We start from the raw sequence: 18,348 nt of genomic DNA, 5'->3' as shown, positions 1-18,348 counted from the left end.
TCTGTTCTCTGCTGACGGGTTATGTGACTTTGGGCTAATCCACTGCCCTTCTCTGAGCCTCGCTGTCCTCCTCTGTGCAGTGGGGTTAATAATAGGATGTGCTCCCTAGGGGTCTTGGGGGCGGTGAAGTCCTTGGCACAGGGGCTGTGGCTACTAATAGAAGAGGCACTGGACCAGGTGGCAGGCATGGCTGCCAGGCCCAGCTCCACGGCTGCTGGCTCTGGGCAACGCACTTAACCTTCCTGAACCTCCCGAGCTCATCTGAAGACCTGCTTACCAGGCTCCTGAACGGAGATGTTTCCAGGAGCCCTCAGGTCTGGCAGCGAATGGAGGGAAGCGAGGTCCAGGCCCGCTGAGCAAGTGCCCTGTCTGAAGGGGCAGAGCCTACTCAGCTCCAGCTCGGGCTGTCTTCGGGGATTCCAGGGGCTATAGACCTGCTAGCCCCAGATCTAACTCTTAACAGGAAGCTAGAATTTCTTCCTTCCTTCCTTCCTTCCTTCCTTCCTTCCTTCCTTCCTTCCTTCCTTCCTTTCTTTCTTTCTTTCTTTCTTTCTTTCTTTCTCTTAAATAACGGAAGAACCAGGTGGGTGGGGGACACCAATCAAATCGGGAGATTAGCATTTAAGATTATTTGTCCATATGGTTTACACATAAGAAATCCAACATTTTTCTTTTAAATATATTTCTTTATTGATTTCAGAGAGGAAGGGAGAAGGAGAGACAGATAGAAACATCAATGATGAGAGAGAATCATTGATCGGCTGCCTCCTGCACGCCCCCCACCAGGGACTGAACCCGCAACCCACGCATGTGCCCTTGGCCGGAATCGAACCTGGGACCCTTCAGTTTGCAGGCTAACCCTCTATCCACTGAGCCAAGCTGGCCAGGGCTTTTTATTTTATTTTATTTTTTAAGATATAAATGTTTAATGGGAAATTTACCAATTTTTAAATGTTGACAAGTCACTTTAAGACAAATGAAACACATCTGCAGGCTGGCCATGCTGCCCATGAGATTCCACAGCTCAAAAGAGGGGCAGGGGGGCCTTTGGGACAAACGGCCAGGCCAAGACCACTGCAGCCAATGTTTACCAAGCCCAACCACATTACCTCTCATTCCACCCTCCTGGCACCCGGCTAGGACAGTTAGGAGCCCTGTTTTACAGATAGGACAACCGAGGCTCTGAGCTAGTGAGGGGCAGCTGTGCTCTGGCACTGTGGGAACTGCTGGCCTGGTGGGCCTGGGGTCCTTCGCACCTTCGCTGAAATCACAGCTCCCAGGCAAAGGGAGGAGGGGGTTGTGCTGAGGGGAGGGAGAAGAAAAGTACGCAGTGTGGGGGTCGGGTCTGAGCTGGACCAGCCTTGGAGGAATGGGAGCCCGTGGACAGCCAGAGATCTGACAGCAGATTCTGTCCCCAACCATGTGTACCTGCGGCAGGGACATCCCCAGCCCACGCTGCTGGCATTGGCCATCCCAGTAGGGCCAGCCCCACTCTCACAAAGTCAGCTTGGGCCAGGTGAGCAGGAAGGAAAGCCACTGGCGTTATTGGATTCCCAGCAGGGCAGAGGCAGGCTGGGACCGGTGTGCTCACGTTAACATGTGTCTCGGTACGCCCAGACTCCCTTCTGCCAGGAACTAGGGCCACCTGGGGCTTTGACACAGTGTCCTATTGGGTGTGCAAGTTCTCAGGAGACTTTTGAAACCATGTGCCCTCCTGCAAGTTGGGCACAGAGATAGGAGCGTGGAGCCAGATGGCCTGGATTGAACAGTTTCTTACTGTGTGGCCTGGGACAAACAACCTTACCTTCATGCCTCAGGACTCTCCTCTGCACACCAGAGATGGTACCTAGCTGTGGGGTTGCTAGAGGATTAAATAAGTAATATATATGCAAAGTGCTTAGGGCTGTGCTTGGGTGTAAGGAGTGCTTGGCAGGGTTCGCTATCATTATCATGATCTCCAGCCCAGGTCCCAGGAATGAGCTTCCACTTTGAGTCAGCACCTCCCTCCCATCACCATGACAACCCACATCTCAGGGAGTGGGAGCATCAGCTGGGGACAAGGAGGCTTCTCCCTGGGCCCCACTCGGCCCTCCTTCTTAAGGCCTCCCGCCTGGGACTGGAGGCCCTCCCATGTGTTCTGGATAACCCCACTTGGATCGAGGCACCTCAACTTCTCGGCCCCAAAGCCACCGACTGGGCAGAACGTCTGGATTCTGTAAAATGCCCAGGAAAGTGTTTGCCCTCTGATTGGACCTCAGTCCCAGTGGGGGGCCCACAGAATGCTTGGAGGGGTTATAAACAGGCCAGCCACGGCCAAGCAGCTTTTTATTCACACTGTGCCTGAGTGGTGTGTACATTTTTGTGAATTGGTGCAACATTTAAAAATCAAGAAACTGTACATAAACTATCCAGGCTTTTTCCTTAAAGAGCCAGAAGTTCCAGCCATGTAGGGTTGGCATTCCCGGGAACAGAAAAGCACTCAACCCCTTAATCGGCAAGCACTCCACAGTTCTCACCCCCGCACCCCCTGTTGATCCCACCTCACCTGTCTGTGCTACCTCTTTGAGCCACGAGGGACACAAAGGCTGGGTGTGGCTTATCCTGTCCTTCTGTGTCCCTTGAACTGAGACCCATACACTTCATCCCGGCCTCCCCTTTCCACCACCACCACCCCATTTAGAATATGTCTGTGAGCAAAGGTGCTTCTTAGCAACAACAATAATAAAACCATGAGCAGGCCCTGGGTTCAGGTAATGGCTTGTATGAGCTTCTAGACCTTGGAGGGTGGAGTGGGGAGGGGAAGGACGGGGAATAGGATATTGTGGAGATGGAGCCTTCCTTTTCCAGCTTAAACAAAAGCATTGGAAGCGCAGTCATGCGTCACTTAATGATTGGAAATGCGTCGTTAGGCAATGTCTTCGTTGTGCAAACAACACAGAGTGCACGTACACAAACCTGGACGCCCTAGCCCGCTGCACACCTAGGCTGTGTGGCCCAACCTATGGCCTCCTGACTACAAACCTATACAGCAACAGAGTCGGTGCCGTCAGCCTGGTGTTGGCAGGGCGGAAGGGCAGCAGGGGTGCCAGAGTCAGCAAACACAAAGACAGTGCCCAGCAACTTCTGCATTTCAAATAAACAACGCCTGTTCAGTGTAAGTAGGTTCCAATATTTGGACATATTTATAGTAAAAATGACTCTGAAATTCAAATGTCACTGGGCATCTTGTGTTTTATCTGGCAACCCTGAGGTGAAGTCTTTGCCTGCTTAAAGAAAGCTCCAGACACCATTTATAAAAATTGCCCTAGTTGGGTGGCTCCATTGGAAGGAGCGCCATCGCATAAACCAAAAGGCTGTGGTGAGTGGATTCCTGGTCAGGGCACGAACCTAGGTTGTGGATTCCATCCCTGGTCTGGGTGCATACTGGAGGCAGCAGATCTATGTTTCTCTCACATCGATGTTTCTCGCTCTCTGTCTCTCCCTTCCTCTCTCTCTAAATCGATAAAAATATATCCTTGGATGACGATTAAAAAATAATAATAGGGAGCACTTTCTATTTACTTGGTGGGATGCTGCCCAATTCATGAATTGTTGAATAATGCCAACTAGGTCTTTTAAAAATTAATAATAATATTAATTTTTAAATTGGCTATTTTAAAAAATAAAATAAAAACCACCTACTTTTGCCCAGGCCCTGCTCAGGGCTCAGTGTGAGCTCTGGATGACAGGCCCAAGGGCACCCAGCAGGCCAGGGCACAGGGTAGGGGTCAGGGGCCCACTGAAGCCCTGTCCTCTGACTCTCTTTTCCCTTCCAGTTTCAGCTACCGCAGCGGGCATCATGGCCATGGACGTGGCTGAACACCACCTGAGCGGTGAGTCCCAGAGCAAGCATGCCGTCTCACAGGACCCTCCCGCCAGGCCTGGGGTGCGGGTGTCAGTGGGACGCCCATCACGGCCCTGTTTTACTGGGAAGGTCCATCAGTGACTTGCCCAAGGTCACCTAGCCTTGAGGACACAGGGCTGGGACCAGTCTGAAATCTCTTCATCATTTTGCTCCAGTGGCTTCCTCTGTGGAAGTGACTCCCTCCTTTTGACTCGAGGGGGTCCCCCAGAAGGCCCATGTCCCACTGCTCCCTAAAGATGAGCCTGTGACACAGAATCCACTTGCCAGGGCCGTTCCTGGAGCCTCTCAAGTAGCCAAGTGAGAGGAAACCCAGGAAGGTTGACGTGAGATCCTCAGGACATTCAACTCAGAGATCGCCCAAACCAGGGACGGCAAGTACCTGGGATGCAGCTCTCGCCTTCCCTGTGTGCCCTGGCAGGCACCGAGCTTGAGGATGGGGTCACATGACACCAGACCCACTTCTCCCCATCTCTTCTCCTTACGTTACTGTCCCCGTTTGCAGATGGGGAAAGGGAGGCTCAGGAGGGAAAGGGTCAGTGAGAAAGGAACAGAGTCAGGACATGAGCCCAGGTCTCCTGACGGCTCCCATCACTCAGCTCCTGCCCTAGCGCGGCCTCCAGCCCGGGGCTGAGCTGTGCACAGGAACCACCTTTCCCAACCACTGCCAGGGATTCTCACCGGCAGGCTCCCAGGTCTTGGCATGGCCTGGATCAAGTGATGGAACCTTTCTCAGCCTCCATTTACTTGGTGAGGCCTGCCTCAAGGACTGCTGGGAAGACTCAGTGAGCTAACCTATGCAAAGTGCCCAACACAGTGGAAACATAACTCTCCCCAATTCCAGGTCTTTGCACATGCTGTTCCCTTTGCCTGGAGTGCTTCCTGCCTCTCCCTGGCTGAGTCCTCAGATGTGCTGTGGGGGTTACAAGCACAGATCTGCAGCAAGATTGACAGTGGATATCTCCTCTGTCCCTCAGCTTCCTCGTCACACAGTTGTTCTGAGGACTCAGTGGGTTAATACATATGAAGTGCTTGGAACAGAGCCAGGCAAATAGGAAATAGAAGGGAACCTCTTAGAACTCCAGCTCCTCCTGGTCCTTATTTCTGTTCTCAATCTAGACCTCTCTTCCCTTGGGAATTCTTCCATAGTGTCCTAAGGCTGGCACCCAGGATATGAATAAACAAATGAGTCTCAATTGAGGCTTTTCCTTTCATGCCCTCCGTCCACCAGGGCTCCGGCTTCAGTCCCTCCTTTCCCTGGGTTCCTCACTCCCAGAGGAGTCTGGCTCTGCTTGGCCACCTTACTGTGCCCATTGCTTGTGCCCGCCCACTGACCTGCCCCTACCAACATCCAGGCCCTACTGTGCACGTCTCAGCAGGAGCCCCTCACGTATGCCCCTCACTCTGCAATTAAGCAGGTACATTCCCATCCCATCCCCCCACTCACCAGCCTCCCCGGACGACCTTGACCTCCCTTGACCTCAGCAGGACTGGCCCTGGAGCCCCGCTGTAGATCCTTGCTGTCCCTGGAGCCCCGCTGTAGATCCTTGCTGTGGCCTCATTTAGACCACAAATTACATTCCAGCAACAGAAGTCAGAAGTAAATAGTGTTTGCTCCCAGCTCCTGCATCCTGAATTCTTGCTCTTCTCATTCCTCCCTAGTCCGCCCAGGCCTTAGCCATTTGATGTGTGATTTTTACATCAAAACCATGTTATACCATGTTGGGGATTGATGTTTTTCTCTTTGCATTGCCCGAAAGGTTTCTCTACATCACCACCCTGACATCCTTGTCATCCTCAAAGGCCCGTGCCAGTCCCTCCTAAGGCCGGGGTCAGACCTCCAGGCTGTTTCCAGATGGCTGCTGTTATAAATACGGCCCGGTGACTCACACCAGAGAGAAACCTGTGGGGACGTTTCCCTGAGCATAAATTCCCTGGGTGGCACCACTGGATGGGGATGTTTGGTGGCCATCTTTTTCCGGATGAGACTGGGCCCAGAGAGGCTAGGTCTGTGGTCGGCAAACTGCGGCTCGCGAGCTACATGCGGCTCTTTGGCCCCTTGAGTGTGGCTCTTCCTAAGCCTTTGGAGTACCCTAATTAAGTTAATAACAATGTACCTACCTAGATAGTTTAAGTTTAAAAAATTTGGCTCTCGCCGAAACCGGTTTGGCTCAGTGGATAGAGCGTCGGCCTGCGGACTCAAGGTCCCGGGTTCGATTCCGGTCAAGGGCATGTACCTGGGTTGCGGGCACATCCCCAGTGGGAGATGTGCAGGAGGCAGCTGATGGATGTTTCTCTCTCATCGATGTTTCTGGCTCTCTCTCTCTCTCCCTTCCTCTCTGTAAAAAATCAATAAAATATATTTTAAAAAAAAAATTTGGCTCTCAAAAGAAATTTCAGTCGTTGTACTGTTGATATTTGGCTCTGTTCACTAATGAGTTTGCCGACCACTGGGCTAGGTGACCTGGACTTCCCACCCCTGTGGCCTTGAGCCCATAGATAGGTGTGTTCTTTTGCCTCAGCCTCAGGTCTCCTCTAGAAAGTAGAGGTAGAGACTTCACAGGGTGCTAAGTGCTGGATAGATGCCAGGGCTGCAGGCAGGGCCCCGCCCTTCTCCAGAATATGTTTAGCATAAATTCTGGCTAAAGTTGGCACAGTCAATTTTCGGAGTATATTCATCATGCCAAAAGAAACCCCATATTCCACATTCCTCTCTATTCCCCTACCCCTGGCAATCACTAATCTATTTTCTGCCTGTATAGATTTGCCTGTTTTGGACATATAAATAGAATCATACAACATATGGTCTTTCGTATCTGGCTTGTTTCACTTAACATGATGATTTCAAGGTTCATCCATGTTGTAATATATAACAGTATATCATTCCTTTAAAGGTATTTTTTAAAAAAATGACTTGAGAAAGGGAGAGTGGGAGAGAGAGAGAAACCTTGATCAGTTGCTTCCTGCACACGCCCTCAAACCTGCAACCTGGATATGTGCCCTGACCAGGAATTGAACCTGAGACCCTTTGGAACACAGGATGGTACTCCAACCAACTGAGCCACACTGGCCAGGGCAGTACTCCATTCTTTTTTATTGCTGAATATTATTCCATTGCATAGATATACTATATTTTATTTACCCATCCATCCATTAATGGACACTGTGTTGTTCTAGGTGAGGTTTGAGGTAAAAAATGGGATCATTTTTTGTCCCCCAAATCCTTCCTTTTTCCTCCCAAACCCCAAAAGGCTGCTTTGATGATCTGGAAGCCAGAGGTCCTCTGAAGGGTGAGGTCTGAGAACTCATAGAGGCAAGAACAACCCTATTTGTTTAAAGCCAAATGAATAGTTAACCACAGCTCTTCACCTGTTCCAGTCAAGTGTCACTCATGGTAGAAATGTCTGTTTTTGTGGGAAAGAGGATAAAAGCAGACACCACAGAAGAGTGTCTTCTTACTAACATGTCCCCCAGCCCCTAGCCCCTAGCCTACCACACAGCAGGCACTCAGTAACTACGCATTCAGTGAGGGAGTAAGTCAGTGCTAAACCACCTGCTCCCGGGAGGGGTCTGTAACCGCAGAGGGGCCCCGGGGGCCACTAACGAGAGGCTGCTTTTGCCTTGTAGTCATCAAGAGCCCACCTGCCTGGGAGGTGGGTGTCTACGCCGCGGGGGCCCTCGCGCTGCTGGGGGTCGCCGCCGTGAGCCTGTGGAAGCTCTGGACATCGGGGAGCTTCCCCAGCCCCTCCCCATTCCCCAACTACAACTACAGGTTCCTTCAGCAGAAGTATGGCGAGACCTACGCGGAGGCCAGGCAGGTGAGGCTTCTGCTCTTGGGGTTTGTGTTTGTCTGTGTGTGTCGGGGAGGGCACCCCTCCTAGCAAATCCATTGTTCCCTGAGCTAGACTGACAGGCCAGCACTTCCCCTGCACCCCCCTGACTTCTGTGCATATGCCTAGGCCCCCTGCACCCCCCAACAACCCAGTCCTGGAGGGGGAAGGAGAGTGTTCATCCCCTTGGAGGGACAATGCTGCGATTCCCTCGATGTCAGCGGTTCTCAGCCTCCTGGCCCTTTAAATACAGCTCCTCATGTTGTGACCCAACCATAAAATTATTTTGGTTGCTACTTCATCACTGTCATGTTGCTACTGTGATGAATCGTCATGTAAATATCTGATAGGCAGGATGGTCTTAGGCGACCCCTGTGAAAGGGTCGTTCGACCGCCAAAGGGGTCGCGACCCACAGGTTGAGAACCGCTGCTCCCTGTGCAGCTGGTGAAACAAACAGGCCCCTCCTTCCCAGCTGAATATGCTCAACCATTTCTGGCTTCCCTTGCTCTTTTTCCTTCTATTAACGTTGTTAATAACTAGCTAATTACACCAATGACACTCGTGAGTGTGCAGACAAGAAAAGGGCCTCCTTTTCCTTATTGTAACCGTCCACAATTTATAAGCAGCACCTGGTAATTAAACCCTGAGAGGGTTAGCCTCTCTGACTCAAATAGCCCTTCTGTTCAAACTGCAAGACAAGATGAGCTACTTTCAAGGCTACATTCTTGCATACCCCTCCTCCTGTGGTTTTAAGGACTCTCGAGACTTCCCCTCTTGTAGGTGCACACGGAGTTGTGTGCCCCACACCCCCACTGTCCACTCCCAGGATCAATCTCCACTCCCTCTCCACCGTGTTCCCTCCTGGTTAATTTCCTCCTGTGAACAGGGTCCTGTTTCATATATCCAGCCTAGCCCAGTGCCTACTTGTTGAATGAATCCATGAATACTTGTTAAATGAATAAATGAATGAATGGTTTCAATTTTAAAAACCATCCTGTGAAAAATATAGTGCGTCTCATAAAATGTATATACAGACAGTGAATAATTATAAAGGCAGTGCTTATTAAAATACAGTGGGGCCTTGACTTACGAGTGTCCCGACTAACGAGTTTTTTGAGATACCAGCTGTCTCTCTGCCGATTTTTTGCATTGAGTTGATAGAGTAATTTGAGTTCACGACCTCCTTAACGAGCTCGGTCTCCACTGTAAGAAGAAAATCCTCTTTCCCAAATGCCACACCCTGAGGCAAGAAAGAGTTAACCGTTTTTTTTTTTTCATTATTAGCATTTTTATTTATTTATTTCCAATGTTTTCTTTTTTTTTTAATAGTACAGCCACTTTGCTTTTATAAAATCTTTTTTTAATATTCTTTAATTGATTTCAGAGAGGAAGGGAGAGGTAGAGAGAGATAGACACATCAATGATGAGAATCATTGATCAGCTGCCTCTTTCATGCCCCCCACTGGGGATTGAGCCTGCAACACACTGGCATGTGCCCTTGACTGGAATCGAACCCGGGACCCTTCAGTCCACAGGCCGATGCTCTATCCGCTGAGCCGAACCAGCTAGGGCTCCAATATTTTCATCTAACCCCCCGCACCTAGTCTTTTTTCCATGCATAGTCTTTACACAATGAGTGTCATTTCTACTTAGAATTTTATTTTTTTAAATATATTTTTATTGATTTCAGAGAGAAGGAAGAGAGAGAGATAGAAACATCAATGATGAGAATCATTGATCCGCTGCCTCCTGCACGCCCCACACTGGGGATCGAGTCTTCAACCCAGGCATGTGCCCTGACCGGGAATCAAACCATGATCTCCCGGTTCATAGGTTGATGCTCAACCACTGAGCCACACCAGCTGGGCTAGAATTTTATACTTTTCATCTCAATTATACCTGAAGCATTTTCCCATGTTGTGGAACACCCATTATAAATATCATGTTAATATCTATGTAACATTCCTCTTTATTTATCTGCCATGATTTACTAAATGCCATCACGAATGATGCGGTGAGTGTTTTATAGGTAAAATTGTGTCTTCATTGGTATTATGTACTTTGAATAGATGCCCAGATCTTGAATGACCATATCAGGAAGTACAAACATGTACAGGGCTCTCAGTATATATTGCTGACTGTTTCATCACTTGGTACTTGGCAGAGAATTTTTCTGACATGATGTAGATACCAGAGAGCACAGCCAGAATCTGTTCCCAGACCCGGGTCCCACATGCTGACTCATTTGGGGTTCCAGAAAGGACTCTCTGTCACTCTGTTGGGGGAACTGTCAACTGGCACAACATTTTCAAAGAGCATTTTGGTGACAAGTGTCAAAAGCTTTCAAAAGGGCTGTGTTCTCTAAGTCAGGATGTTACAAAAGCTACTCAAGGCTGCATTATTTATAGTTGGGGAAAAAAGAGAAACAACATAAATGCTTAATAGTGGGGGAATTGTAAAATAAATTATGGCTGTCTACTCAAGGGGAAACTTGGGGGGGGGGCATGAAAATTGTGGTAATGGAGACTATGCAGCAACAGGGGAGATGCTTGTGGTACAGAGGCTTCTGTCTTCTCGAATATCGAGGTCAATGCAGACAAAAGAAAATTTGAATATGAGGGTGAGTGTTACCCAACATGAAAGTTTTCTCATGTTGCAGACATTTTTGAAAACTTCCTCCGAGGCCGCTTGATCAGCTATTGAGTAGCTGATCTGGACACTGAGATTGCTAACTCTCTTTCCTTTTTATAAACATCACTGCAGTGCACATCTCTATGTAGGGAACGCAGTCTTTACAAATAAACATTTTGAGAAAATGCTCTCTCGCATCCTGGTGACAGAGAGCACTGAGTGATGTGAATGACCTAAAACGGGGGCCCTCTGAACGCAGACACGCCCCGTTTTTGCAGAAGGGGAACCTGGAGGTGCCTTGAATGAGCAGGGATTGCCGTACCTCTTTGCCCTCTCAACACCATTGCCCTTGTCATGCTCCCCTGCCCCCTTTTCTCACCTGCAGAGAGTGCCTGCCTGGAGTACCCGTCGGGCCAGCACTCGGGGACCACCCAGCCGCAAAGGCAGCCTCAGCATGGAGGACACCTTTGAGACCATCAGCGAGCTGGGGCCCCTGGAGCTGATGGGCCGGGAGCTGGACCTGGCCCCCTACGGGACCCTCCGGAAGTCCCAGTCAGTGGACTCCGTCAACTCCATCTCCTCCGTGAGCAATACCTTTGGACAGGACTTCACGCTGGGCCAGGTGGAGGTGAGCATGGACTACGACGCCGCCTCCCACACCCTCCACGTGGCTGTGCTGCAGGGGAAGGACCTCCTGGAGCGGGAGGAAACCAGCTTCGAGTCCTGCTTCATGCGCATCAGCCTGCTGCCTGAGGAGCAGATCGTAGGCATTTCCCGGGTAAGTGGGAGCTGCAGGGTGGAGCAGAAGTGTGTTCAGGCCCTCAGTACCCCACCCCACCCCCACCCCCCACACCTTGCAGGACGGTCTGCAGAGCCAGGCAGGATCTGAGGAGGGCGCTGGAGAGTGGGTTTGGATGCTGACCCCAGAGCCCAAGGCGATGACTATAGGGAGGACAGGGGACAGCCAAGAGGCTAGTTTGGCCAAAGGAAGGAGAGACGTAACTGAAGATCATGAAGACCCTGAATGCTGAGGTCAGGATCCAGAGGTAGGCTTTCTCCCCCAGAGGGGGAGAGAGGGGAGAAGGAGCCCTCAGTTCTCAAGCAGGTGATTAGGTAGGGAACATGGCTCCCAGAGAGCAGAGAGGAGCCTACCCACAGCCCAGGCAGTCATCCAAGAGTGTGGTTCAGGGAACCTGGAGGTGCTGGTAGATTTATTCCCAAGAAGGCAGGCTTCTTACATCCCAGCCCAGCCGATCCCAGTGAGTGGGTGGCTGCCGCAGGCTGGGCAGCCCCCCAGCTTCAGGCAAGGTACCAGGAATGAGGGCTCCTCTCTTTAAATATCACCAGGCAGTGACTAAGGCAGCTTCCCACGGAAGAGGAGCAGTGCCCGCAAGTGCACCTTCCCAGGGGCCTGCCCACAGCTTCCTGGGAGGAGACCAGTGGAACCCACCAGGCAGGAATGGGCTTGGAAACTAAGTCAGTGCAACCTCCCCTAGTCATTCCATCCGTCTGTCCATCCCACAGCGTTCAGGCAGCTCTGGGGGCTGGGACATCAATGGCTCTGGACTCCACAATTATCCATACTCACTGCACGTGGCCCAGAGCTAGACTTGGACACATGCAAGAACAACGGAGACCGGCTCAGCTAATGCATCGTGAGGGGTCTATGGAGCCATGGCCACTGAGGTTGGGACTTAGTTGGGGTCAGATTGTGTGAGCTTTCAACGCCAGGCTAACAGATTGGCCCCCACTGAGGGGACAACAGGGGGCTTTGAAACCATCACAGCTGAGCCACCCAAAGAAGGATTAGCATTGGGGTTGTGGGGACAGCAGAGCCAGGACTCTAGCCTAGGTCCCAGACTCTCCATCCAGTGCTCTCCCCCTGCCATGGCCTACAGGACCCTGGCTGCCACCCCCTCCCCACCTTTGACGCGCCCTCCATGGCCCTTTCTCTCTGCAGATCCAGAGGAACGCCTACTCCATCTTCTTCGACGAGAAGTTCTCCACCCCCCTGGACCCTGCTGCCCTGGAGGAGAAGAGCCTGCGGTTTTCGGTGTTCGGCATCGATGAGGATGAGCGGAAGGTCAGCACGGGCGTGGTGGAGCTGAAGCTTTCCGTACTTGACCTTCCGCTGCAGCCCTTCAGCGGCTGGCTCTACTTACAGGACCAGAACAAGGTAAGCCCGCCCACCCGTGCACCCGCGCAGGGAGTGTCACACGCGCGCGCTCCAGAGGAGGGACCCCGCTGTCCTCTCCAACTCCCCAAACACCAGCATCTTTAGGAAATGACAGACAGAGACCTGAGCCACATTCACGGAGGCTCCGTTCACCGCATGCAGAGGAGAAACACCCTGACCACTGTTTACAGCTCCTCTGCTGCTCCTGCCTCCCAACCTGTAGAAGCTCTGCCCCTATAGGGCTTCCGTGAGGGGAGTGCTCCCCTGGCCCTGACGTGAGGTGTTTCAGACAGAGGCCAAGCTGAAGTTCACCTTTATCCGTGTCAGTGGATGTGCTTGGGAGCATTGCTGTTATTTAAGCAAATGATCTACTACATAAACGATCCATGCGCCCCAGCCACGGAATGTTCCCCTTGGCCACGTTGCTGCATGTGGACGCTGCATTTGACAGGCAACCTCCGGCCTTCCTTCCAAGGCAGGACCCACGGTGGCGGGAGGGAGGGAGGGAGGGAGGGATGGTGCCTGCTTCACGGAGTGGGGAGGGGCCCTTTCCCAATGCCCTGGTAGGAGGGGCCCCAAGAACAGCAGCTTCTCAGTGGAGAAGGAAGCTTCTGACTTTCCCTGGACCTGTCAGGGGACAGAAGTCCTCTAAGCCACCTGCCCGCCCTGCAGGCCGCCGACTCTGTGGGCGAGATCCTGCTCTCCCTCAGCTACCTCCCCACGGCCGAACGCCTCACCGTGGTCGTGGTAAAGGCCAAGAATCTCCTCTGGACCAGTGACAAGACCACAGCGGGTAAGGCCCCGCTGGCCGCCTGGCTCCTCCGCGGGGCGGGGGCGCCTGTGGTCCAGCTGCTAAGCCCTGGGCGCCTGGACACATCTGTGGGTGTGGGGCACGGCGCCAGGCTCCCCACCTCCAGCTCTGGCTGAGCTCAGGAGCCGGGCACAGCGGGAAGACTCATCCAGCTGGGGAAACACGGGAACCACAGAGGGAGGCAGGGAGCCCCTACAGGGAGAGAGATGGGAATCTGCGAGCAGAAGGCTGGGGCCCTGGGAAGGAGCCAAGGTGGGCACCCACCTCCTGGAACTGCAGTTCATGGTGGAGGCTCCGTGCCCAGAGGCTGGACCGCATTCCAGATCTCAAATGGGGGCGAGGGCCACTGGGATGGTGTGCGTGCCAGGCAGGACCCAATGCCCCGGGTCTGCAGGAGCCTCCAGCCCCAGGTAACAGATGACAGAGGACTGGGGAGCCCCACCACCTGGAGCCTGGGAGAACCCGGGGTCCAGGCAGGTGCAGCAAGGATACCCAGTGGGCGGTAGGTGAGGACAGACGGAGACTTGTTATTTCAGAGCCCCGCATCGTTGAGTCAAACCCCGCTGAGCAGGTGCCGGGTGACTCAGCTGATGGCTGCGCTCCGACCATTTATAGAAGGAAAAGTGGTGGGTCTGCCAAGTCCCCTGAGCATCGTGTGTGAGGAACACGCTCTGGGCTGGGAGGCACACTGCCCGTGTCCGAAGCCCAGCTGTCCTCTGCGTGTGAGCCTCAGCTTTCTCATCCATCAGATAGGAAATAAAGGAGCAGCGGCAGGACTGCAGGCGCTAATGGCAATCGTGAAGGTTTGGGCAGTTTAGAGCTAGTGGGCCACGGCGATGGGCAGGGCTGTGTCAGGTAAGTGCGGCTCTGGCCCTCACCTCCACCCCCTCGTCCACCCAGACCCCTACGTCAAGGTGTACCTACTGCAGGATGGGAGGAAGATGAGCAAAAAGAGGACGGCTGTGAAGAGGGACGACCCCAACCCAGTGTTCAATGAAGCCATGATCTTCTCGGTGCCAGCCATTGTGCTCCAGGTGAGGGGAAATGCGCAGGGGCGGGGGCCAGGCCAGGTCGCCCCGCGGCTCTGGGGCCACTTCATCCCCTGCAGCCTAGCTTCCCGGGGCTCCTGCAGGTGCTGATGGTTTGCCTCAAGCCACGTAGTCAAGAAGCATTTATTTAGCACCTACTAGATACCAGCCCTATGGTGGGTGCTGGGGACATGGGCCCTGCTTCCTGGGTGCCTACAGGGGCCAGGCAGGAAGGTCCCTAAGCAGTCCTCATCCACTAAGAGCATGCCAGCTGTGGGCGGTCAGGGCCACCTTCTGCAGGAGGGCTTAGCTAAGCTAAAGTCTGGGGGAACAGTTCCCGGAGGAGGAAACTGCAGAGACCTGGGGATGAGCCAGGGCTGGCCCAAGGGCAGAGTTCTGCCCGAAATCTCCCAAGGTTCTACCTGCAAAGGGTCTGCTGAGCTCCCCACACCCCTGTGGCCTTCAGGAGGTCACCCCCTACCAGCAGAGATATCATAGACCAATGGTGGGAGATTGCAGAAGATAGGGCCTGGCCACGCCAGTGGTCCTGTTTGCATTCCTCAGAGCATGGGGAACTCACCACCTCCCCTCACTACCTGCAAAGGGTCTGCTGAGCTCCCCACACCCCTGTGGCCTTCAGGAGGTCACCCCCTACCAGCAGAGATATCATAGACCAATGGTGGGAGATTGCAGAAGATAGGGCCTGGCCACGCCAGTGGTCCTGTTTGCATTCCTCAGAGCATGGGGAACTCACCACCTCCCCTCACTACCACCTTCCATCCCGGGGCATCCCCAACAGTGAGAACGTCCTTTTGTGCCAGGAGCCGAAGCTACCTCTTAGCCCTGGGGCTGCACAGAAACCCCCTTAACCTCCCCTCCAGGACACCCTGTCTAAATTTGAGAGCCCAGAGGTCTGCCTCAGTCTGGGTGTTCCTGACCCAGGCAAACACCCCAGCATCTCTGGGTGGTCCTGGGCGTTGCTGCCTTGCCTTGCCACCCTCCTGGGACAGGCTTCCCACCTGGCCCTGCTTCCCCCTGGGTGGTCAGAGTGCCGCCATGCCACAGCCTCCAAGGGCCAGAGACTTCTTGGGAAGCTCTGGCTGGGCTCTAGTTTCAGCTTGACTACTTTCCCTTCCTCAGTTGTGTCCAACCTACGGTTATATTAGGAGGAACAGCAGGCGTTCTGACGCCTGACTGTGCACGGGCACCTTCCTAAGTACCTTACATTCTAACTCATTTTGTTCCAAGAACAGGTAGGAACTACTATGATCACCACTGTACAGATGGGGAAACTGAGCCCAAGTCACTGTCCAAGGTCATGCAGCAAGGAAGTGGCGAGGCGGCATCTCACCTGGTGCTGCCGCTGTGGAGGGAGGGGGCAGCAACAGAAGCCTGTGGGCTTAGGCAGATCAGAGATGAGGATGTAGAGAGCCGTGCCTGGCACCCGCTGGGGCCCAGGAGCCGTGGAGGACCTCTGGCACGGCCCCTGGTCCCCAGCACTCACGTCCTTTCTTCCTCAGGACCTGTCTCTCCGCGTGACGGTGGCCGAGAGCAGCAGTGATGGCCATGGGGACAACATAGGCCATGTCATCATCGGGCCGTCAGCTAGTGGCATGGGCACCACACACTGGAACCAGATGCTGGCCACGCTGCGCAGGCCTGTGTCCATGTGGCACCCCGTCCGGCGAAACTAGCAGCTGGGGCAAGGCCAGGAGGGGCACTTGAGCTGCCTGGAGCCTGGCGCAAGCTCAGGGGTGACACCCTTCTCCATTGTCCGGCTGGAGCCATGAATGCTGGGGTCCCCCCGTGGACTCCCCATGAGCCAACTCGGTCCCTCGATCTAGACTGCAGTGGAGAAAGAGCCAGAGTTTCTCCCATGAGGACCAGCTGTAGCCGGTCACTGACCCATTGTTCTCCCATTTTGAGATCCCCCAACCGGTCTGCCCCTCAGCCTGGAGTGACCTTGGCCTCAGAGCTCCTCATATCCCACCCTGGTGGGCGGCCAGTGCCACGCTGGGCCAGGCACTAGAACAGAGCAAGTCTTGGGGGGCCGGGCGCTGTGCAGGCACCAGCAGGCATGACATGAACAAGGCACAGACCTCGAAGACGCCAGGAAGACAAGAGCCTCTGTCCTGGTGATCTGCTCAGTGTGAATGGTGGCCCAGCCAGGCAGGGCTCAGGGTGGGGGGGCGAGGGTACGGGGCCTGCAGGACGACATGGGAGCTGTGGCTTGAGGGACAAGGAAAAGAACTGAGAGTGGCCCAGCCTGAGCGTTAGGGACGTGGGCTTCTCTGCACACAGTCCTCAGCCCCCTGTGGTGGACACAAGGGCCTCTCCGGGCAGGAGAAGAGACCAAGAGACCAGGCCGAGCAGAGCCCCGCAGGCCACATGGGACACTGGCTCGGCGTCATCCTCTGAAACCTACTCCCTTGAACCATGACCCTTAGGAGACCCAGAGGCCCGGACCCAGGCCCTGTGTTTAGTCCCACGCACTCCAGGCCTTGGCTCCAAGGCGTTTGCTGGAGTCCTTCCAGGCCAGGCCCTGTTGGGCAGAGATGTCGCAGCCTGCGGGGGACTGGGGGTGGGTGGGGCGGCCAGAACACAGCAGGGGATCTGTGGGCGAGGCCTTTGGGGGCTGCAGGCCCCTGAGAGGACATGGGGGATGGAGCAGGAGACCCTTGGGCTGGGCCTTGGAGGGAGGGGCAGCCTGAGCAGTGGCATCGAAGGACAGTTAGGAGGGGTCAGGACGGACTGTGAGGATGGGAAGGCGGTGGCTCCTAGAGCACGTTCCCAAAGCAGGACCCTGAGATGAGGCTTCAAGGGCACGGGGTGTCAGGGGACAGCCCTCAGGAGAAGCCAGTCGGGGAGAGAGGGATCCGGGGCAGCGAGCAAGCTGTGGCTTCCAGAGTCTAGCCTCGGCCTGACGGCTTGGGGAAGCTCGGAGTGTGAATGGCACCCAGAGGGGTCCTGCTCCAAAGGAAAGGGGCTTGGCTGTCACCCTCACAGGCATCATCTTTGGCTTCTGCCCCACCCCCGGCGGGAGGAAGTGTCACTGGCCGAGGCGGCTTCCATCCTCCACAGGCAGCCGTGCACCTCTCATAGCTGAGGGCTGGGCGTCCCTGCTGGTTCAAAGGGATGCGGGGGGGGGGGGGGGGAGAGGCAGTATCTACTCCATGTGGCAATCCATAGGGAGCACATGGGCTCTTGGGCTGGCTGCCTCTGGCCCTGGTGAGCCATGGACACCCAGGCCCACTGGTTATCCCCAATGATGTGGCAGGAGAGGGTGGCTGGACCACAGTGGGAGGCCCAGGGTAGCATGGGGGCTAGAGGCAGGACTGTGGCTCTCCCCTTGTGACACAACCAGGGCCCAGCACCAGGAGGTCTGCACAGCCCAGGCCAGCATAGGGTCCGGGGACACAGCGGGCGAGCCTGTGCAGCCGGGGAGAGCCCAGACTCTTCCTACCCCAGGGCTGTGCAGTGCAGGCCATGCTTCCCGCTTCCCTCTCTTCCCTTCCCTCTAACTGCATGACATGTTGACTGTGCACTGATGGGCGTGGTGGGGACTGAGTATGCTGACTGGAATGATTCTAGAACCACAATAAAGCTGGGGCAGGAAGGAGGGGGCTTCCAGGAGCCCTGCTCAGCCTGAACACCTTCATCTCTGCTTTAGGAACCAGGGACTCAGGCCTGGGCCCGTGCTGCCCCTGCTGTGGGGTGCCCAGAACTGGGGGTGGGGCAGGGAGGGGTGACCCCAATCTGGTTAGGGAGACCATGGCTAGGACCAATGCCGTCATACTGCTTGGGAAACTCAAGGGGGCCATGAGCCAGACCTGGTGGGGAGGATGGCAGTGGGGACTATCAAGGAAGGCTTCCCGGTGGTGTTGCCAAACTGAGCCTTCAGGGCAAGAAGTAGCATAAAGCCAAAAAGGGTGGAGAAGGCCCAAGAAGCATTCCTGGCAGAGGGAAGAGC

At 54.4% G+C, this 18,348-nt stretch overlaps 1 protein-coding gene across 1 annotated transcript; it reads left to right on the top strand.

The window, feature by feature from the left end:
• The first annotated feature begins 1,821 nt into the window (after positions 1-1,821).
• Positions 1,822-18,028, top strand: SYT12 (synaptotagmin 12). The gene is made up of 8 exons (XM_059709940.1): positions 1,822-1,842; positions 3,816-3,872; positions 7,529-7,724; positions 10,751-11,141; positions 12,324-12,539; positions 13,212-13,332; positions 14,251-14,384; positions 15,899-18,028. The coding sequence occupies exons 2-8, from the start codon at positions 3,839-3,841 to the stop codon at positions 16,070-16,072; spliced, it is 1,266 nt and encodes a 421-aa protein (XP_059565923.1). The 5' UTR covers positions 1,822-1,842; positions 3,816-3,838; the 3' UTR covers positions 16,073-18,028.
• The last annotated feature ends 320 nt before the right edge of the window (positions 18,029-18,348 follow it).

The sequence above is a fragment of the Myotis daubentonii genome, chromosome 9, assembly GCF_963259705.1.
Source record: "Myotis daubentonii chromosome 9, mMyoDau2.1, whole genome shotgun sequence".
NCBI lineage: Eukaryota > Metazoa > Chordata > Mammalia > Chiroptera > Vespertilionidae > Myotis > Myotis daubentonii.
Note: the sequence above shows the minus strand (reverse complement) of the source record. Positions and strands in the feature narration are given on the sequence as shown.